This window comes from Ochotona curzoniae, unplaced genomic scaffold, assembly GCF_017591425.1.
Source record: "Ochotona curzoniae isolate NIBS_2020 unplaced genomic scaffold, NIBS_Ocur_1.0 contig_66, whole genome shotgun sequence".
NCBI classification, from domain to species: domain Eukaryota; kingdom Metazoa; phylum Chordata; class Mammalia; order Lagomorpha; family Ochotonidae; genus Ochotona; species Ochotona curzoniae.
Genome location: NW_024466512.1, coordinates 26,690,539 through 26,713,227, shown reverse-complemented (window position 1 = coordinate 26,713,227; position 22,689 = coordinate 26,690,539). Strand labels below are relative to the sequence as shown.

Genomic DNA, 22,689 nt, shown 5'->3' with positions numbered 1-22,689 from the left:
TGTGCTTTCCAGCTCACAGTAATCTCAGCAAGAAGAGAAGGCTCAATGGATCCAGCTGTGCTCCTGGTGTTGGCTCTCTCCTGTTTGCTTCTCCTTACCTTCTGGAAACAGAGCTCAGGCAGAGGAAAGCTGCCTCCTGGACCCACTCCTTTCCCGATCATTGGAAACATTCTCCAACTGGATGTGAAGGACGTCAGCAAATCCTTGACCAATGTAAGTAAACACTATGCTCCTTCTGTCACAAAATACAACTGCATGCTTACTTAAAATTTTCTGTCGCCATTCCCAGTCTTTCATTTCCAACAGTGGAGTAGGAAAACATGTTCTTCCTGGAGTGACGCAGAAGAATGCTAGCCTTTGTTTTACAACCCTTTCACTAAAGTTCAATTGTAAGAAAATGTTTGTGGTAGCAATTTCATTCAACAAACCACATCCTGTATTATCCATATGTGGTAAACAGACTACTCATGGAAACAATCTCTCTGTAGCACCAGTTAAACCTGATATCATATTATGGGTTCTGGATTAGTTCATGAAAGAAATGAGCGAAAGAAAGAATGAATAAATGAAAGAAAGAAGTGAACATTCAGTGCCCAGTTGGTGGTATCAGAATTCTTTAAGATTCTAGCAAAAGGCTGCTGGATGTGACCAAGATTGCTAGAGGATGGAAAAGATTTTCTTCATTGACACACTGTGCACTGTGTCCTGGTCCTGTCTCAATGGCGCTTGCTCTGTTTCTTCTTATTCTTTTCTTTAGATTGCTTTTGTTGTTTCAAAAGGCAGAGTGACACAGAGAGAGGGACAGACACACATAGAGATCACCCCATGGCACTTTGACTCTCCATGCAACATCAACAGCCAGGCCTGCCCCAGGCCAAAGCCAAGAGCCAGGAACTGTATTTGGATCTCCCAAGTGCATGCATTTTTTCATAATTTTTGTACTTTGTTTACTTTTATTTTTTTTTCTTTGATACATTTTTTTATAAGGAGAGGTTCATTCCTCACCCTGTCTGCTATCCCTCTATTTTTCTTCCCACTTACCTGCCCCATATTAGACTAGTAGTACTCTCTCTTAGTAGCAGTTAGGATTTTAATAATATGCTATTTTAATGTATCTTGACATAAATACCAACACATTAGAAAACCTTGCATTGGGTCATGCATGATAGCTTAGTGACTAAAATCCTTACCTTGCCTGTGCCGGTATCCCATATGGGCACTGGTTCTAATATTGGCAGCCCCACTTCCCATTCAGCTCCCTACTTGTGGCCTGGGAAAACAGTCAAGGACATCCCAAAGACTTGGGACCCAGCACCTGTGTGTGGGAAACCTGGAGGAGGCTCTGGGCTCCTGGGTTCTGATTGGCTCACTCTGGCCATTTTGCTCCTTGAGGAATGAGTCAATGAATGGAAGAAACTTCTCTCTGTCTCTACTCCCCACTGAATATCTGACTTTCTAATTAAAAAAAAACAAAACAACACCAAAAACCCCTAGCATTATAATATAGAGGTATATTTATAAGTGCCTTTGCAGTCCTGCCTTTATTAGGATTAGAGCTGCATAATACCTCTTTTCATTTTAAGATATATTTTTCTCTTTGAAAGTGAAGATGACAGAGAAAAGGGGAGAGACACAGAAAAAAAAGTATTTCTAGCTTGTTCTTTCTTTGCTAGTTTGACCAGTATATCCCCAAATGGACTGGCATTATGATTACTGGGATGATATTGAAACTGTGTTTTCTAGCGTTAATCACAGGCCTGCTGGGTCAGGATCTCCAGAGAAGGGCTGCCCATGTGACCCTGAGTCACCAGGGTATTGGTTTCAAGATGAATGTTTGTGTTGAAAACTTACTCAAGCTACAGAGATTGCATAAACCATTGAGTTTTATTTACTGTCACAGCAATCTGGGAGCAAATGTGAAGTTCTCAAGTTCACTTTCTCTACTCATAAAAAAGAAAAAGTAAACTTTCTGAGTGTGTTGTTGGAGAATGAACTGTAAATTGCAGTCAATGGGCCCGACTACTAGATCCCTTGTGAGTGACAGGTATAATAATCACCATCACATTTCAATATAAATAGCAGAGTTGGAATCCAAAACAGAATGAACACATAACATGCACAATGACACTATCTATCTGAATGTGGCTGACTAGGTGGACTATGATTTGTTTGCTGAAATCCATAACTCTTTTCTCAGTTTTCTAAAGTCTATGGCCCCGTGTTCACCCTGTATTTTGGCACAAAGCCCACTGTGGTGCTACATGGATATGAGGCAGTGAAGGAGGCCCTGATTGATCTTGGAGAAGACTTTGCTGGAAGAGGCAGGTTTCCTATACTGGAAAAAGTTAATAACGGACTTGGTAAGTGTGCCTATGTCTGTGTGTTAAGCAGTGGTCGGGGAGTGGGAGGGGTAGAATACAGGAAGTTGAGCAGCCCAGGCAGAACTTTGCCATCCACGTGGTTGCTATCTGTGAGTTTCTTCTACTTGATAAATGTCCCACCTAGTTGCTTTTTTTTCTGCAAGGAATAATTTTCAACAATACAAAGTCATGGAAGGAGATGCGGCGCTTCTCACTCATGACCCTGCGGAATTTTGGGATGGGGAAGAGGAGCATTGAGGACCGAGTTCAAGAGGAGGCCCGCTGCCTTGTGGAGGAGCTGAGGAAAACCAATGGTGAGTGCTCTTTGCTCTGTGCTGATGACCTTCTCACAATGCACTCTCTTCTGTGATGCTCTAGAAAGACTTTCAGCGTGGACAAATCATTCCTTGTCAGCTCCCACATGAGACAGAGGCAAGCTGAAACAAAGACCAAGGGAGCTTGTATTTACCTGCCTGTGTCTGTAGTAAAACTGTGCATTTTGTGTGGGCTGAGAGTCATTTGATTTTATTCAGTACTAAGAATATTAACTTTATTTTCAATCATGAGTATCAGTTGGGAGTGTGTTTATGAACAATAATGTCTTCTTAGGCTGAATGTGGGTTTCCTATTCAAGAACATATTATCATGGAAAACAGGGCAAACACCCATGGCTTCTTGTAGAATACATTAATCCCTTGTAAGGTTTTATATTTGTGTAAATGCTATGGCATGTCTGAGGATTTTCCCAGGCCATTGCATACTTCTGAACAATAATGGTGTTATTCACAGTTTCAAACATTTTGCTATATCTTAATAACGTTCTTGTTAATCGCCATTTCTCTGCAATTGCAGTGCTTTTAAAAATCATTATTTGTTTTCCATTGTTGCTTTCTACTTCTATCGGTGTATGTATTTTGAGTGATAATCCTGTAGCATAATTATTCAACATGCATGAATGCCCATTCATAAAATGTTTTACTTCACATGACCTCAGCAGATCAGCATAGCTCTTCACTGTCCTGGGTGCATGCTGGGTGTTTTCAGATGTGCTTCTCTCTTCGTGTCCATTGGATTTTAAGCCATGCGTGGTGATATTACTTTCCTCCTGGAGTCAACTCTACTAATTTTCTAAAGTGCTGTTCATGGTAAATCTGATTAGTAATTTAGGTCCCCAATAACAAATCTTTCTTTGGAGACATGTACAACTGAAAATCAGGTTTCTGTGAATAATACACACACATGCACACTTGCATACAGAAATCCACACTCCCCAAGACTTTCTAAGATATTTTCTACCTCATTGTGATTTCATAAAACTCTATCTAATAATTTAGAGTCCCACAAAGTTTCTCTGGTGTTTAAAAGTTCTAGCATAGAGGCAACTAATACCAGTTTCCTAGTGTTCGTGTGCCCTACCATATTCAAAACATGTTCTGTTCAAGATACTACTATGGAGGATTTGTAGGTATGAATTTGGGAGCTCTTCACACATAAAGTATGCTGATTATTTTATAACCAGTTTCACTGAGAGTGAAACAGATACAGAGAAAGAAGGGAGCGAATAGAGAGAGAGAAATCCCATTATTCCATCTATTGGTTCTTTCCTCAAATTCTCACAATAACCAATGCTGGACTGGAGGCAAAAGTTGAGCACATAATTTGTTTCAGCCACACAAGTGACTCAATTTCTTATGTCATCATCTGTTGCCTTCGAAAGTCGCAAATGGTCAGAAACACTGAATTATTAATTGGATTCTAGTGTTGAACCTAGGCACCCCAATTTAGACTGCACAGTGTTTTTTTTTTAATTACTATATTTTTCATATTATGGTTTTGTAGGTTCAGGAATTTCCCACTCCCTCACTTTCCCTCCCTCCTCCCCACTGTCTCCACCAAAATTTCTGCCATATCATTATAATAGTATAGTCCTTCACCAATAGTCACAAGTCCAACATTGTGTTATTTGAGTGTATCATGACATTGTAGGAATTGCAAGGTATATTTAGTATCATTTCATCAAGATATATTTGTCCAGTATCATTTTATCAAGGTATATTTAAGTTTCATTGGGAATGCAGAACATCTTAACTGGCATCATAACCACTACACCAATTTCTTGCCTGTATTGATCATTCATGTCTTTGCTTTTCACATTTCTTCTTTTAAATATATGAATTATGACTTCAGTTTCTCTATACTGATGCAACTTAACACTTCACCTCTCGTTACTGTGTCTAGACAAATTTTCCAGGTCCACACTGTGTGCTGGTTTCTATCTCAGTGCTTTATTGTCTATAGACTTTGCAGACATAAATGAATTAGTTTGAAAACCTCAGTAAGTTCAACTTTATTTTTTACATTCCAAAGAACAGATTTCTTGTATTGAGCATATAATATAAAATCCATATGTGTGAACTGAATACTGGATATGTTCTTTTCAGTAGCTTTGTAATTTTCTACTCAGGCATCCAGTAGAGGGATGTGTTATTTTACCTGGGCCATTGTTTTTCAGAAGTTGCAAGGATTTGTAACATCTAAAGTTTCTGAATAAAATTCAAGTGCTTTGAATTTTAATAGAACTTACAATTTGTTTTCAATTTTTAAGCTTCACCCTGTGATCCCACCTTTATCCTGAGTCTTGCTCCCTGCAATGTGATTTGCTCCATTATTTTTCATAATCGTTTTGATTATAAAGATAAGGATTTTCTTGAATTGATGACAAAATTGAATGAAGATATTACAAATCTGAACTCTCCGTGGTTGCAGGTGAGATTTAAAAAAAAAAATATTTTCTTCAAGAGAAATCACTTATGTTGTTTTAACTGACCCAGTTCAAAGTTCTATAGGAAGAAGCTGTGAAACGAATTTTTGTATATCATAGTTGCATACAGAGCTTATCTCATCATTGTACTGCAGGGAAATAGTAGTGAACCTCTTCCATCTGCTGATTTACAGTCTGAACATCCCCAAAAAACCAGACTGGTACTAAGATTCAGGAAAACAAGTACTTGGAGTGCCTTTGCCACCTTTTGTGTACAATAGCAGGAAGGTACATTAGCAGTGTAGTAGCTGAGACTCAGACCACCGCCCAAAATGAGATGCAGAGATGCAGATCCAAAGCAATGGCTTTTATCTTTTGTACCACAATGCCCAAACTAGTCCAAGTTTGTAGGGCAAGACTGATATGAAAAGTAAGAGATTTATATAAAGCAAATGTTAAAAATGTTTTACAATTCAAAGAAATTCAAAGAAATGATTGTCATGTTTGTTCCACTAGCCAGGCTTCTTTCCTTCCTTCTCAAATATTTCTGTAACATGGAAAATTATCACATATTTGCCATAAAAATGTCTGCATCATGATGGATACCATATTTTATTCATATTTATAGCTATAATATCTGACTATGTCCTGAAATATATGTTATATATAAAATTTAAACAATTATTATTTTCTCTTTTAGCTCTGCAACATTTTCCCATTTCTCATTAAGTGTTTCCCTGGAATTTATAGTGATTTGCTAAAAAATTCTGATTACACAAGAAAATTTATTATGGAGAAAGTGAGAGAACATGAAAAATCATTGGATGTGGACAATCCTCGGGACTTTATTGATTGTTTCTTAATCAAAATGGAGCAGGTAAATTATTCACAACAGCTCATCCTATGGTTGCTTCTGCATGTTGAGGTTCCTTGAATAACTCTATATATACAGGGTATGTTTCAATGAGTTTGTGGATTAATCCCAGCATCATGAAATATATTTAGGTACTTCATATAAGGTTTGTGGAAACAGACTTATTTGGTGTGAAATGTGAAGCCCATACGTTTTCCCTACAATATAGTTTTCATGAAGTTTTTGAGATATGTAACATAAAATTAAATTATCGAAAGATTAGAATACATGGGCCTTTTTCTTTAGTTGAAAATAATCTACCAGAGGAGAAACATGATGCATGTCTCAGGTGAAAAGAAATCACTAAAATAATTAAAAATATCCATTATCATGCTGTGTTATGAATATGGACATCATCATTTCACACACAGTAGGGAAGAAGGGAAGCCTGGCTTAACCTAGGTCGAACACCATCATATTTTCTTTATGTTGTTATGGGGGTTTATTGAGATAAACATCCATGTTCTTTTCAAGCAGGCATAATTTCACTTCTCTTTTATTTGAATGTTTTTACTCCTTTTCATGCCTAATTTATCTGACTGGACTTTCTAACATTATTTGGAACAACAGTGGTGACAGCGTACAATCTTAATATGACTTTGATTTATTGCTTTATACCCATTTGTTTCAGTTGGAATGTTGAGTTACCATTAGCATTTGGGGAGAGCGTGGAAAATGACTATCAAGAGACCTTTTTAATTTTTGTTTTTTCTCTAATGTTTTAATGCCTCCTTTGTTAGGCAAGATTAGTTTTTCCAGCACAGAATTTTGGTTGGCAGGTTTTTATCCTTTCAACACTTGAGATGCTTCCAGGTTTTGTTTTGTTTCTTTCCCTTATTTTTCTTCTAACAAATTATTAATTTTTACTTTAAAATTTGAGTTTCAAAGAGAAAAAGAGAGAGAGAGACAGAGAGGTATCTTCTTGTTCACTTTCCAAATGGATGCCATAGCAAGAGTTGAGCTGGTTCTAAATCAGGAGCCAGAGGCTTCTCCCGGGTCTCATGCATGCATGCACTTGAGCACTCAGCAGCTTTCCCAGGCTCTTAGCAGGGAACTGGATGGGAAGTAGAATACCTGGACTAGGACAGGCAACCATATGATGTGCAGGCATGGCAGTCAGAGGATTAACTTGCTAGCCTGCTGCAATGCCCCCCAAATGTGTTTGTTATAACTGTATTTCATTTCTTATCTATAGCTTCCCTCAGCTCTATGGACACATTAGAGATTTATCTTAGAGTAAGTTTGATATCGAGGTTGCATAAGGACTGACTTCTCCAAAATCATGTTTTAAAAAGATTTATTTTCTTTCTATTGAAAAGTCAGATATACAAAGAGGAGGAGAGAGAGGAAGATCATCCATTTGTTGATTCACACCACAATGGCCGCAAGGGCAGCTGCTGTACCAATTCGAAGCCAGGAGCCTCTTCTGGGTCTCCCACATGATTGCCAGTCTACAGCCTTTGGGCAGTCCTTTACTGATTTCCCATTCCACAACTAGGGAGCTGGATGGGAAACAGAAATGCCTGGATTATATCCAGCACCCATATGGGATCCCAGTGCATGTGATGTGAGGACTTAAGCCACTAGGCTACCATCCAGGCCCTAAAATCATTTTAAAATTGTTTGTGAAGCATGTTTCTTGCTTTTTTGTATATAATGTAATTTCCTTGAGAACTGGACATTGAATACAATGTGTTCATTCTGGAAATAAGACTTTTATGTCTTGCATAAGTTGGTTTTACATGACAAACTATCTAGTACTTATGTAACTTTAGTGAAGGTTGAATTTCCTGCTACGTTTTCACTTGAGTCTTGTTCTGTTATCATGTGGAATCCATCAATGATGTGTCATTGCCATAGATTTCCTTAACTTCTTTGTTCCAACAAGAATCAAAAAAAGTTGTTTAGTTCTTTAATTTCCTCATTTAATGCCCCTGGAGTAGTTGTTTGAGCCACAGCATTGGAACAGTGGTCAGGTCAATGGCAATCCGTAGTGGTCAGCCCAATAGAAACACTTGCAGTGCAAAATGTCCTACTTGGCCATCCTGGAATCACAATACTTCACAGAAACACAGGACTCTCCCTATACCACAGAACTGAGGTGTAGGGAATATTGGCCTCTAGTGACCAGTGAGATGTCACATTACTGAAAGGTAGCAGACACTTTGTTCATCCAGTGCTCACCTGGCTGCTGTAAGTTTGACTAGATTCCTGGTGCCTGAAATAGTTTCTTCAGAAAAATCATTCAAGATCATTGATTTGTTTTCTTCCTGCAGGGACTGATTCTTGAACTTTTTGATTGGTCATTTTTATGACATTAAACTAGAAATGCTGTACTTAACAATATTAGTTTTTAAAATCTGTTGCAATGAATGCGCCTCATTTTGTTTAAGTTTTAACTTCTACCAATATGGTTCCATACAATTAGCTGCATTAGGATAAGTTATATGCTGTAACCAGTAAGTCTCAAATCTCCTTTAAAGAGAACATTAGTAATGATTGATGAATACATGCTTTTAATACTGTTTTGAGAGTAATTATTACTTTATGTACTTAGAATACTATATGACTGTGTTATTATCAAATAATACTATGATCTTTGCCTGGCAAATGCATGTTTTGTTGGGTTTGTTTTCAAGGTGTTTCTTTTTTTCTTTTAAATATTGGACACGATTCAGACAGTTGGATGTTATAAGAACATCATGAAGATAAATCTAATTCAGACATTAGAAAATTATATCTAAAACTACATCTATACAAATGTGTGTGTGTGTGCATGTGAACTGTTCTGTTCTCAAGTTATTTTCCTTTTATGTCAATTCCTTGTCACATAATCTTTAGAGCTTTAAGCCAAACTCACTCATCTTGGTCAATGTCTTCCTCCTAACTTCCAGTGCTGTAGAACTCAATTTAGCTAGCCCCATACCCTTGGCATCAGCAATATGTCTGTCCCTTCCCTGTAGGATTGTTCATGCCTCAGCTTCTGTCTTCATGACTGCAGTGTCTTTTCACTTTGTTTATTCCCATTTATTTCTGCAACTGTCCCCTTGTTTATATCACCTGTTGCCTTCCACTGGGACAGCAATAATGCTGGTCATATCTAGTTTTGAGGGACATAATATATTTCATGCCATGTTCCTGTTTACAAAGATGTTTATTAATTTAGATCGTTCTGGTGTACAAGCAAGAGAACATGTGGCTAATAATGGCTTAAACCAAAAGTGTATTTATTTGCCACAAATGCAGCATGTCTCAAACTGAATCAGTCTGGAAATGACGGAATAGATTTAAAGTATCAGAGGTGCCTTCCAATTCTTTTGTATCCCACAGTTAGGACATAGAATTTTGTTTTCCTGGTTACAACCTTGTGTTCCAAGATGATGTTTGTTCTGCCTCATCAGTGTTTTGAACAAGAAGAACATGAAAGCTGCAGTGCCATTAGACTTCTGCTTATATAGTTTTGTGACAAATTTTCATGCCTGGACTACCCAGCTAGAGGGTGTCATGAACAGTGATTTTATGCAAGCAAGAAATAAGGTGGTTTTCAATCCATTTTGAAGATAGCTTTTCTAAGTCTCTAAAATATCTTACAATATATTTTCATAATATTGCTAATCTAGACTTCCATGTTAGCTGGCTTTTAAAACAGCAGTATGGGCTATTTTGACTTCATTATAATAAGATATGTAGTAATAAATGTGTAATAAATTATGCTGGCAAATGATTTGTTAAATTGCATGAAATCATTCCTAGGAAAAGAACAATCCACAGTCGTGGTTCAATTATGAGAGCTTGGAAATCACTGTGGCTGAATTGTTTTCAGCTGGCACAGAGACAACCAGCACAACACTGAGGTACTGTCTCCTGCTCCTGCTGAAGCACCCGGAGGTCATGGGTAAGACTGCAAATGAGGAGCAGAAACTGGGAAGTTTTGTCCTCCACTTTGTCCTAGAAGCTTTGCTGCTTAAGCTCTGTGCTAAGAGCTGTCCTCTACTCAGGAAGTCACCAGGTCAATACAGGACACCTTCATACCCTGTAGGAGGACACCCAAGAGGAGTGGTGACAGTGTGGAGGACAAGAGCAATGAAGATGGGGGTAGTGGTTGCAATTGTGGGAACTGGTGGGTGGATTATGTTTGTTTTTATAAAGTTACAAAGTCCTGTGGGAACAGTAGGTGCATCTGGTACCTAGCCTTCCTTTTTTCAGATAATTCAGTGTCTTAATGCTGTGACAGAAACAAGGAAACTCTTCTTATTGTAGCACAATTGGAGTTTTGGGTGGCCTCCAGGGTTCATTCCAATGGGGAAAGTATTCTCTAAGCTCAGATGTGGAGACAGAAGTTTCCTTTTGTCAAAAGACTCAAAAGGAATTTTATTTCTATAAAAGTCTATTTTCCTATAACTGGTGTTAGATAAAATAGAAATTCTGTGAAGACTATCATTAATTTTATCTTCTATAGATATGTTTATTTAGAAAGCAGAAAGAAATTCTGGTAGAGGTTTTCCTGACTCAATTTATTTTTTAAAAATTTTATCGTATCTATTTATATTAGTTAACAAGTGTACCTTTTGGCGGCCCTGAAGGTAACATAATGATCATTCTAGTAGAGCAGCTTGTGTCTATGTTCCACTAAGTTTTTATACTCCCATGTGCAAAACTTGTAATTATGCTGAGACAGCTTCTTCATTGTTCACAACACCCCCCACCTCTCATTTGTATCTTTCAGCTAAAGTGCAGGAGGAGATTGAGCGTGTGATTGGCAGAGACCGGAGCCCCTGCATGCAGGACAGGAGCCGCATGCCCTACACGGACGCTGTCATCCACGAGGTCCAGAGATTCATTGACCTCATACCCACCAACCTGCCTCATGCAGTGACACGGGATGTTTACTTCAGAAACTACCTCATTCCCAAGGTAATTCATCCCCAGGGTAAGAGTGTAAACTCAGTGCTCTTAAAATCCCCATCCACGGTGTGGTTCCAAAGCACACACCATGAGACAGTGTGGGGAACTTCTTGTGATGTGGCTGGAGTCCCTGTGAGATCTTGCTAGACTAAGTGCTGTTTCCAGTTAGGGGCTTGACATTTTCCTAACAGTGTTTGCTGGCAAGCCATGTGTATCCTCCGCCTCTTTAGTATTGTGTTGGCTGTTCTTAGGTGTTTGCACTTTCAATTCATTCTTAAAGGTGTAAGTTTTTCAATTTCCAGGACTCTTTCTGAATTTCTATCAGGGTGACATTTAACCCCTATGTAAATGTAGTGAATATTTAAGTCTTCAATTTATAAATGATGTTTGATCCAATTTTAGACTCCTTTTTACTTTCTCAGTAAGATTTTGCTTCTATGTGGTTCACAAAGTCTTTGCTTTTTATTTTTGTTGGATAATTAATTATCTGTTGTCAGAGAGTTTAAGATGCCTTTAAACTTTTAAAATTTTTATTTTTGATGATGTCTATGTAGTTTATCAAAGTCAAAAGCATTGAAAGTGTGGGGAAACTTGGTGAGACCATTACTTCCAAATTTTCTTTTTCTTTCTCCTGCTTCTGTAGGAAGGCGGGTGGATAAAGGGAGAAGGCACACCCAGTCTCCCAATTGCCTCAGCAGCTGGGGAGGGGAAATAGCTATTGGATACCATCCCAAGTTCCCCCATGTGGGGCATGCTCTAAGGCTTCTGCTTAAGTGGTTTTGATAGTTTTGAGGTGCTGTAAATGTCACCAATCCAAGGATGAGAAAATCCTCCCAAGGTTCATTGGCTGACTAAGTTCTACTTAGGGTCTCCATTCACCCAGATATTTGCTGTCAATGCTTGGGTGAATAGTTTTCCAATTTGCTCTGCCCTTCTTCCTCTGCTGTGATACCTAATGAGCTCGGTCAGCCCCAGTGGACTGCTGTATCCTCCATGTGCATCTGGGCATACTGTCCACTGCTCCGTCTTTTCCACTGAGGAAGCCCACTTCTGACACATGCACTCAGTCCTCCAATCCTGCAATTCTCCTCTTGGAGTTCTGAGTCTAATGGTTCAGCTGGGGAGATCCCTAAGGATACCTCGTCTGAGGTGATCTAGATCTGACCCTTGTGTGTGCTTGCCAGGTTGGGGTCTCAATCCATCACCCACATCAGCATATGCACACACTGGCAATTGCAATTGCTGGGTCAGTTCTGCCTCCAGGTACATTTCTCATGCAAGCCAATGCATGTTGCATCCCAGAACAATGCAGCCCATTACAAACTCAGTCCTCATGTACACCAGCAGGAACTGAAGCCTAGACTGAATGACCCCCATTAACCTCCACCAGGTCCACTCCCAGCTTTGATTTATGCACTTGCCAGTATATGCAGCAGACTGGTCCAGTCAGACCCACATCTCATTCAGCTCTTATACACATCAATTTACATTGGAGCCTAGTTCAACCCAACTGATCCCATTATCCAGGCCATACTAGTGCCAGCAGGTGCCATGTCTGACTATCCAGAACCTACCCCAGCCCTTGTTCTTATGCTCACCAGTGGCCGTTTCAGCCCCTCAGAGAGGAACCCACAGTTTCCCTACAGGACCCACTTCTATTCCTGGATCTTGAATTATCCAGGTGTTTTTGCAGTCTGGATTGACAGGATTTGCTCCCAGTCTCAGCTTTTGCCAGCCAATGCTGTGGCAAATTCCAACCAGCCTGGCCTGCACTTACTCTGGTTCATGCATGTGCCAGTGTATTGCTTAACCCAGCCTGGCCCTTCCCCAATGCAGTTCACATACAGATAAACAGGTGTTGATAAATTTTAATGATCTTATTGAAAAAAAATATATATATATAAATGTAATTTGTTTTCTTATTTTGGTGACAATTTTTCTATAGATGGATTTGGGATTTTTCAGTCCATTGTCCCACTATCTGGGCTCTTGATTTTTGTTCAATATTTTTCAAATGTTATGTCCTTAGTTTTCCTTTTCCTTTTTACAAATGTTCATTAGAAAAATAGAGGTGCATAAAAAGGACTAACAGAGATTTTCCATGTGCTGTTTCACTTTTCAAATGGCTGTAACAGCCTATTCTAGACTTATTGGAAACCTGCAACCAAAATCCTTTGATGGTATCCCGTGTGGATGTCAAGGTTGGCATGGGCAATGGGAAAGTCTAGTATGTTACTTAACGTAATATGTATTTAACAGTTTCATTGGCAGTCCTCCTTCTTTATAGGAATAGAGTTGCATACTTCACTTCCCAGATTGCTGGTATCCATTACATAGTTCATCTATGAGAATATATGTATACACATGTTTACCTGTGTCTCTATTTGTTTTGTATTTTGTATGAAGGTTGACTTATATTAGAGAGAACATATGATATTTGTTCATTTGGGATTGGCTTATTTCAGTGAGCATAACATTCTCCATGAAGTAGAGGTACCAGCTGGGTTTTTGTTTGTTTGTTTGTTTGTTTGTTTTGCCATTCCTCTTTGGACAGACACATCTGGATTGTTTTTATGTCTTTGCTATCTTTGACTATGCTGGTATAAATATAGCCTTGTAGGTCACTTTCTCATATGCAGATTTTATTTCTTATGGATATATTCCCAGTACTGCTATAGCTGGGTCATATGGTAGATCGATTTTTAGTTCTCAGCACACTCCATACTGATTTCTATAGTGGCTGCATCACCTTACATTCCCACCAGGAGCGGAGTAGGTTACTTTTCTTCCCACATCCAGGCCAGAAAGTGTTGTTGGTGAATTTCCAAATGTAAGCCAATCATATGTTGCCTTTATAATTTTGAAGTATGTACCTAACTTCTGGAGGTTTCTTTTTAATCATCATAAGAGTTATCAAATGCCTTTTCTGCAAAGGCTGGGATGTGAACATGTATGTGTTTCTTAATTTAATTGATTTGTTTAATGACCTTTATTGATTTTCAACTACTGAACTAGATTTATATTCCTGGGATAAGCGAGTGATCATGATGCACAATCTTATGATGTTATTCTCTATTCAGTTTGCTAATATTTTGTTGAGAATTTTTGCATCTTTGTTCATTAAAAATATAGGTCTGTGGTTTTCTTTTCATGATATGTCCTTGTTTCATTTTAGGATCAAAGTGATCCTAACTTCATGAAAAGATGTTGGTAGAGGCCTATCCTTTTAATATCCTCAGATAGTCTGAAAAATATTGGAATTCAGTTGTGAAACATCATGACCTTGATGTTTCTTGATGGAATACTCTTGACTAGTTCTTCATTCTCATTTGTTGCTATGGGTCCATAGATTGCTATGTGGATGTAATAACAATTATTATGGATTATATGGATTATAATATAGATTATATGGATTTAATCCTGACAAATTACGTAGTTCCAGAGATTTAACCATTTCTTTGACGTTTTCCAGGTTATTACCACATAGTTCTTCATACCATTTTTGTGAGGATTGTAAAATCACTGGAATAGGTTGTAATATCTTTTTGTTTGTTTACTTGACTAGAGTTTTATCTGTTTAACTTATGTTCCCATAAAAAGGTTTGTACTGTTAATATTTTGTGGCTTAATATATTTGGTTGAATTTCATTCTCATTTATTTCTTCTATGATCAATATTATTTTGTTCCTGTCATTGATTTCAATTTTGTCTTCTTCTAGTGTTTCTCTGACAAAGGTGCATCATTTAATCTTTAAGATAACTGTGTTTTCTTTATTGTAAGCATTTAATATTCAAAGTTACCTCTTAATTATGATTTTGTTGTATGGCAAAATTTTAATACAGTTTGTTTTCATTTTCACTTATTTCCAGAAAGTGAAAACATGCTTGCTCCTTCAACTGCTGTCAGAAAACATTTTGGCTAAGTCAGTGCCAGGGGATTAGACTCACTCCTGATAATTATGTGGTCTGTGGGTTGGAGGTGTTACTGCTTTCCCTTAGACTGAAGTTTCCCCTTCTGTGGACTGAAAGATCTAAAATAATACTGCTGTATTTTTCCCAGTTGGATTATTTATGTCTCTTTAATCCAGGGCACCACTATCATCCCATCACTGACATCTGTGCTTCATGATGAAAAAGAATTTTCCAACCCTAAAGTATTTGACCCTGGACATTTTCTGGATGAAAGTGGCAACTTTAAGAAGAGTGACTACTTCATGCCCTTCTCAGCAGGTAATAAAAATGTTAGTTACAGTGAGATGTGAGATGTGCAGCAAGCGTGTCTGACCTCGTTCATTTGTCTACAGAGTCATCTTCAAAAACAGCCATCATATGCTCCATGTCCTCTTTGAACCAGTCGCAAATACAGGGTTTCTTACATGCACAGTTACACACAGGAAGTGATTCCCCTCTGTGTTTATTATTTTCAGGAAAACGGGTTTGTGTGGGAGAGGCCCTGGCCCGCATGGAGCTGTTTTTGTTCCTGACCACCATCTTACAGAATTTCAATCTGAAATCTGTCGTTGAACCAAAGGACCTTGACATCACTGCAGTCGCCAGTGGATTAATTGCTGTTCCACCTCCATACCAGCTCTGCTTCATTCCTGTTTAGATGGAGCACCCTGGCTGCTGGTGCACTGGCATCTACAGTTCCCTTTTCTATCATTAATTTCATTTATAACTCTTTCACATCTCAGCATTCTCTGAGATCCAGTGAACACACAAGCTCCGTTAATGGAATGCCATAAGGTAATTTCACAACAATTTCTTCTATTCTGTGTATTCTCAATCACTGACACTACTGCTTACATTTAGTAAATACTGTGAAATTGACCAATACTTATCACCCTAATAGAGGAAAAAATGTACCTTTCAACATATTATTTTCTCTGCTTGTTCTTACTTAAAAATTAAAAAAAATAAAATAAACATTGTTGTATGGTCAGTTCTCCAAGAATGTAAGAGTCTCAAGAGGCCCTTGTGTTCTCATAGTTACAAGCAGAGTCATTAAATGAAAAAGGATAGAAAACTTTGAGAGTCACCAAGCATTATTGAAAGTGTGGTTTTTTCGTAACCTTTGTTTCATTATCAAATATCTGTGTATCTATTTGAAAGAGTTATGCACACACATACAGACAGACACACACGTATAAACTCGAGAGAGACAGAGAGAACTCTATCACCTGGGTCCCTTCCTATATGATTGCAATGCTAGGATGTAGCAAAGTGAAGTCATGAGCTTCATTTGGGACTTTCGCATGGGTGACAAGGGCCTAAGCTCTTGGGGCATCTTCCAATACTTTTCATATGCCATTTGTAGGGAATGAATTGCAGGATCATGGATATGAGCTAGCAGCTATATGAGATACTGGCATGGGGGGTGACTTAATTTGCTTTGACAAAATGTTTGCCACACACACATAATTCTCTACTGATACAAATATATAAACTCTGAGCAGCAGACAGTTAAATATAATCGGGTTTTCAAAAGTTCACGGAAGGCAGTATTTGGAGGAAATTATATATGGATTTCAATTTATTTACATCAAAATACTACCCTTTAGCTTCATATACCACGAAGCTTTTGGATTACCTTTGTACATTCCAAAGACAGTTACCCATTATTAGAAAGTTATAAGCTACTTGCAACGAGAAACAGGAGAATGATTTCACAATAAAAGAAGTTTGGATACTCTCTTAATTATCAAAGTGATCATGGTTAAAATACCAAGATTAAACTTTCCACCTGTTATGTTTTATTGGGATGAAGAACAATCATCCTGTATTATATTCGTATCAAGAGATATCACAGAGTAATGGTGATGGCATACAACAAATTGTGTATTGTTTCATAATCCTGTTGGAATGCTGTGGCCTTCTCATTGGTACTGATAGATGAAAAACACATGAAAATGAGGACTGAGTGGTTATGATTAATTCCTTGATTTTGTACTTGTAGTATAATTTTATATATGTAAATATATGAACTATTATGAATTTGAAAAATTGAAGACTGTTTTTTAAATATCTATGAGACACAAATTTTAAAAAGATACAGAATGTCTACAGGTATTAACTTATAATATTCATGAGAAACATGGTCCTACTGTGAGTATAGCAGAATGGAAGATCGAGAGATGGAAAAAGCATAGAGGACTCAGGACCTGGTCCTTGCCAAACACTTTCTGTGCACCTGGTGAAACAGTTGTTTATCTGTCAGCATCCCCATTGGTTTGTAGATGTGGTAGTGTACAATGAACCCACTTCAGCAGCAGATAGACCGTAGTGAGCTGAGCTTTACACCTACGCCTGGACTTTGCTAGCCCTGCTGGATGTGCTCCACAGATGATCTGGCATGGTGGCATTGTTGAGAACATGAAAGGAACCATGAGGCTCAGGAACAGTCTGGATGTTGAAATGCTCCTTTGTACTCCCTCCCAGGGTTTATACTGAACAATTCATCAACTGTAGTTTTGGGAAACATTTGAGTTTGTGAAATACATATGAGATTGACTCAGTAAACAATCACAGGCTCTGCCATTGAACATGGTGTGTTAAACTGATGCTGACAATACCCGCATCCCATACAAGTGACTGTTCAAGTCCTGAGTTCTCCACTGCTGTTCCAGCTCTCTGCTACTGTGCCTGTGTGAAAAGAAGTTGGCTCAAATGCTTTTAATGTTGTCAACCATGTCCGAGACTCAGAAAGTGTTGTGACAGGCAATGATGCATTCCCCTATGAAATAGTCTATATGCCCCTCAAAGCATTCAAAGTCGGGTGCCTTCTCTTCCTGGCTTTCCACACTCTGCATAAACAGGGAAGCACCTTTTATTGTAGTACTCCACACTCGGATTTGGACTTTGACACATTTCCAAACAACCACATTTCCCTGGTCATAGAGCTCAGCCTATTTTGCACTCTCTCTTACCAAGGCTTTTGCTGCACATAAACATCTCGAGATCCAACCCTACTGGAATCCTGTGACACATATACCAGTCTACACCCTAGAAGTTCCACAAACTCTGCCCCCTGAACCAGAAAGGCTGCCTTGTCCATTCTCCTGTGACAAAGAAATAGCCTGAATTGCTCATCCTGAACAGATTAGGAAATAGTAATAAAAGTAAGTCAAAGGACTCAGCCTACTTTATCTTCCTTGAGGCTTTTTATAAGTTTATAGAGTAGTGAAAGCAGTATGGTATATGTGAAACAATAGATCAATTAATTAATGGAATATAATGGGCAATCAGAATTAAATCCAGAGAAATACAGTTTTGATTTTTCAAACAGATAGAAAGCAATTGATTTCAGAAAGCATTTCCATTTCAAAAGTTCCATTGAACAAATGAACACTCATATGCTATGCATATGTATATATATGTTTGTGTATATATGTATATATATATAGTGTGTCAACGTAATTCAGAACAAGTCATACACACCTGCAAAATAGAAAAAAAAATACTATTGGACATAGCAAGTAAATGGTATAAGTCAGCTGGCCCTGTTAATGGTTTTCTATCTACAATACCATAAGAGGTAAGGAAGAATTCAGTGATAGGATTTTAATAGTATAAGCAATATATGTTCTTTGCAAATTACTAAAGAGAACTATTATAGAGTTTGAGAAATACTCAGAAATGTGTGGTTGCTATGGAAAACGCAAAAAATTCAACTTTTTTCCATTTGTTGTTCCCTTGTTATTATTGAAATGAATTGAAGGTTTATATGTAGTATGCTGCAAACAGATGTGTATGGCAGCTTTATTTTCCTTGACAAATGTGGAAGAACACCAAGATGTGCTCAATACTTGAACTGATATACTATAGCATTTTCATACACTGAAATGTGATTCAATATCATTTAGCATGCAAAAGTTACTAAAGTCATGGAAGAACATGAAAGATCATTATGAAGATTATTAAATAAAAGAAACCAATATGCCACAGCTATATGTTATGATTTTTATTGAAGACATTATGCAAGTGGCAAAACTATGGTGACATTAACATTTGGTGATTTGTGGGCAAAGAACTGGTGGGAAGTGAAGATTGAATCAACAGAGAACACAAGATTTTAGGGCAGTGTGTGTAATTTGTAAATTGCAAAATGATGCACCTATCTCTTTGGTCAAATCCATAGAACTTACAATACTGGAGAAATGCTGTAAGAAACACAAATGCTGACTAATGCTGATGCATCATTATTGATTCAATAGTTGTTAAAAAAAAACTTACGAGTTATTAGTTGTAAGAAAGTATGTGTGTGGTATGGGAAGGATATATGTGGTCATTATTTTCTAGTTAATTTTTCTGTGAGCATTAAGCCGTAATTTGGATATAAATTCCAGCAATTAGTTTATATCCAAAGTGCAGCTTAATGTTCACAGAAAAATTAACTAGAAAATAAACTCTGTGTCTCTCGTGTTACTCTCTTTCCCTCCTCTCCATATATGCCTTTCAAAAACATAAAAAAGTATCTTCTGGGTCTGTCATTGTGGTACAGTACTGTCTTCTAGGGAAACAACCAACATATATAAGATCTCTGTTTCTGCTCTCTTAACACTGCCTTTCAAATTAGTATACTTGCTCTTTAGCACATATCAGAATGAGTTGCAAGCTTATAACTGCTCTAAAGCTAATGTTGTTTAGAGCAGCTTTGTTCACAATTGACAGAATTTGGCAAACATAAAGATTTGTTTAGTTGTTGAATAAATAAGCCATAGCATTTACACATGTTGGAATATTATTTACATATCATACAATATTAAATCAGTTATTAAACCATTCATATATGTAAGAAGACTTTATGAATATGACTAAGTGAAAAATAACAATATATCAAGACTATGTTCTGTGATTTCCTTACATGACATTATGCAAAAGCCAAAACATTTATGACGTGAAAAAAGCTAATGCGTTTGTAAAATCCTGGTGGGAATAAAGGGATGAATCAGCAGAGAGCAGGGGATTTTATCCTGTATGATAAACACTGGTGCACCTGTCTAATTAATGTTGGTCAGGTAAATAGAATGTACAAGACAAGAATGAACTTGGCTGATATCAATGCACTACTATCGGTTCATTGCTTGTAAAAAATAATAATAATAACAGCTTACCAACAAGAGTTACTAACTTTAGGAAAGGCTGTGAGTGGGTGTGGGCATGTGGGACACTGTTTCTTTTCTACTTAGTTTTGTGTGTGTGTGTGTGTGAACTTTAAGCTGTATTCTGGAAATGGATTCTAGAAATGAAAAACAAAATCCTCATTCTAACCCTTAAATCTAACATATGTGAACTGTGTATTACCTTTGATTTTTGGAGGCTAAATAATGTAAATCTGTTAATTAACTGAACTGAGATTCAAATTCTTTACAATGGAATGTGAAAATTCAGCGAACTAGAAGTTGGAAAACCAGAATTCTAAGGTAAGGTCTCCAGCTGATGTATTGATGACACTATATTTTAGTGTTATAAACTGTTTATCCCTAGAAGTCAAACAAATTTGGGCTCATTGATCTCAGCAATCCCTTCTATGTAAATAATGTGAGTCTGGGGCTAGTGTTTGGTACAGAACTTAGAACCATTTGGGATACCCGCATTCCATACCAAGCCCAAGTTTGAGTTCCAAAGCTGCTCTCAATTCCAATGTCTTGATAATGTACTTTAGGAGTTATCAGATGACAGCTCAAGTTCTTGGGAGGGTGTTTCCCATCTGGATGGCTTGCACTGTGTTTCTGGCTCCCAGTAATAGATTGTCAGCACTAGACTTTAAGGGCATTAGAGGACTGGACCAGCATGTGAGAATTCTCTGTCTCATCTTTTAGTCTCTCTCTCTCTCTCTCTCTCTGTTGCTCTGCCTTTCATAGAAATCATGCAGATGCTTTAAGCACCATATAATAAATAATCTAGGCTGGACAAAAAGAATGAGAGGCAAGGCAAGGAGGCTATCTCTCAAGGACAATTATCTTTTACACTTCACTGCTCTAAAGAAATGACAGAGTTCATTTACCCAAAACATATGTGGTTGTTTTATTGAAATTTAGCACTATGTGAGTTAGGTAGAACACTGTTTCTCTTAGAATGTTGAATTCACCAAGTTATAGAGTCATTCAAGTTCTAAACTCATTTGATTTTAATCAACTGTCTTAGTAATCGGTAACTAAAGTCAAGTTTATCTTGAAAGTCACTGATTAGGCTGAATCATGCAACAGTGAAGCGTAGCCCATAGAGTCCATATTGATGAACTCACTTGAACTTAATGTCTTGTTTGGTGGGACAGTGGCTGTTTTTATGTCTCTGTCCATGGAACTGAATCTACACTGCCCAGTTTCTTCATTCCTCAAGTAAGAATGATTTTAGATTTAACTTAGGCAAAAGTAACTGAACCCTAAGTATGTGAAAGGTCCGATACTTGATTATTAGAAGCCATCTAATCATGACTTGTAAAACATTGTCTAAGTAGTTCTTAACAAAACTTTATTGCTACAAACAGAACTATAAACATAACTGCACTAGTCAATTGACACAAATGTTGAGAGCATTTTAAAAACACGATGTTTGCATAAGCTTGTCATTGGTGATCTGATAATACTTATCACCCAGAGATTTTGAAATGCCTCATGAACATGATGTCACCATCTTGTTCAGCTCTCTACAATATGATTTTTGAGAAGTAGGTCCATTAAATGATTTTCCTTCCTCCAATACAGTATCTCATCCTCAGTTTCTCTAACTCCCCTGTTTTTCTCTACCTTTTTTTTTTTCTCACTTTAAGAGAATGACAGACAAAAACCACCAAAAACAGCCTCATCTGGAGTTGACCGAGACAGAAAGGAAGTTCTAGTTCCCAAGAATTTCCCTCAAATCAGAGATTCTCTTTTGGGTCTGTTGCATAGACTAAGTTTTACCACTGTAGTTGTCTGAAGTGTAATATTCCCTCTTTTTCTTTTCTGATTTTGTTACCCTAGAAGGGCGATGTTTATTTGGAGTAACAAACATTTTGGGCTTCCTTTGTTTTATTGAAGTTGCTTTTGAGGTGGATGGGTGTAGACCGCAATGCACCAAAACATGTGTCCTAAGATATTGGCAGAGCTTGGGTCAGGAATACACATTGTGACACAAAGGTTAAGCTGCTGTTTGGACACTTGCCCTCAGCCAGAATGTATTGGTGTGCTTTCTGGTTTCACTTTTTCTGGCGGCTTAGGCTGACACTATCCTGGAAGGCAGCAGTTTCTGGCAAGAGCTCTTGGATCCCTTTCAACTATGTAGTAAGCAGGGCTGATTCTGGGTTGCTGGCTTTGGCTTGCCTCAATCTTGGATGTTTTCTTAATTTGGGGTATAAACCAAGACATAGGAGATGAATCAATCTCTCTTTCTCTTTCTTTCTCTTTCTCTCTCTCTCTTCCAAGCTTCCAAATAATTTGATGAATAAAATGTTAAACACTGTATTAAATTTATTTTTAATGCTGTGAAAACAAGAGTAAACACAAAACCTCAAATTCACCTTTCCTAAAATTTGTGACACAGTCCATGTCTCTTTCTTTTTTAAAGATTCTTTATTTTTTATTGAAAAGTAAAAATTAATATTCTCTACCTTACAGTGCTTTCATTTTAAAGTTTTATGGTGAACATTATGCCAATTTATTTATATGCTTACTTAGCTATTTCTGATCATATAATCATTTGTGTTTAGTCAGTTGTAATTCTAGCAGGATATATTATGTAGTTGATGGCTGCAATTACTGAATTCAAAG

General features: G+C 37.6%; 1 protein-coding gene across 3 annotated transcripts; it reads left to right on the top strand.

Moving 5' to 3' along the window:
* The first annotated feature begins 45 nt into the window (after positions 1–45).
* Positions 46–15,974, top strand: LOC121164009 (cytochrome P450 2C5-like). 3 transcript variants are annotated; one of them, XM_040991842.1, is made up of 9 exons: positions 46–213; positions 2,198–2,360; positions 2,525–2,674; positions 4,966–5,126; positions 5,822–5,998; positions 9,794–9,929; positions 10,761–10,948; positions 15,028–15,169; positions 15,367–15,974. In XM_040991842.1, the coding sequence occupies exons 1-9, from the start codon at positions 46–48 to the stop codon at positions 15,546–15,548; spliced, it is 1,467 nt and encodes a 488-aa protein (XP_040847776.1). In that variant the 3' UTR covers positions 15,549–15,974. The 3 variants fall into 3 exon arrangements, with proteins under 3 accessions (XP_040847776.1, XP_040847775.1, XP_040847777.1); XM_040991841.1 differs by having other exon boundaries at positions 9,788–9,929; XM_040991843.1 differs by lacking the exon at positions 5,822–5,998 and having other exon boundaries at positions 9,788–9,929.
* Positions 15,975–22,689: the final 6,715 nt, after the last annotated feature.

What these genes read in the sequence shown, in the direction of transcription:
- LOC121164009 (XM_040991841.1), top strand. Translation starts at nt 46, where the DNA reads ATGGATCCAGCTGTGCTCCTGGTGTTGGCTCTCTCCTGTTTGCTTCTC. An exon ending in TCAGCAAATCCTTGACCAAT is followed by an intron (nt 214 to 2,197) that starts GTAAGTAAACAC and finishes CTCTTTTCTCAG; the next exon opens with TTTTCTAAAGTCTATGGCCC. An exon ending in CTTCATGCCCTTCTCAGCAG is followed by an intron (nt 15,170 to 15,366) that starts GTAATAAAAATG and finishes TATTATTTTCAG; the next exon opens with GAAAACGGGTTTGTGTGGGA.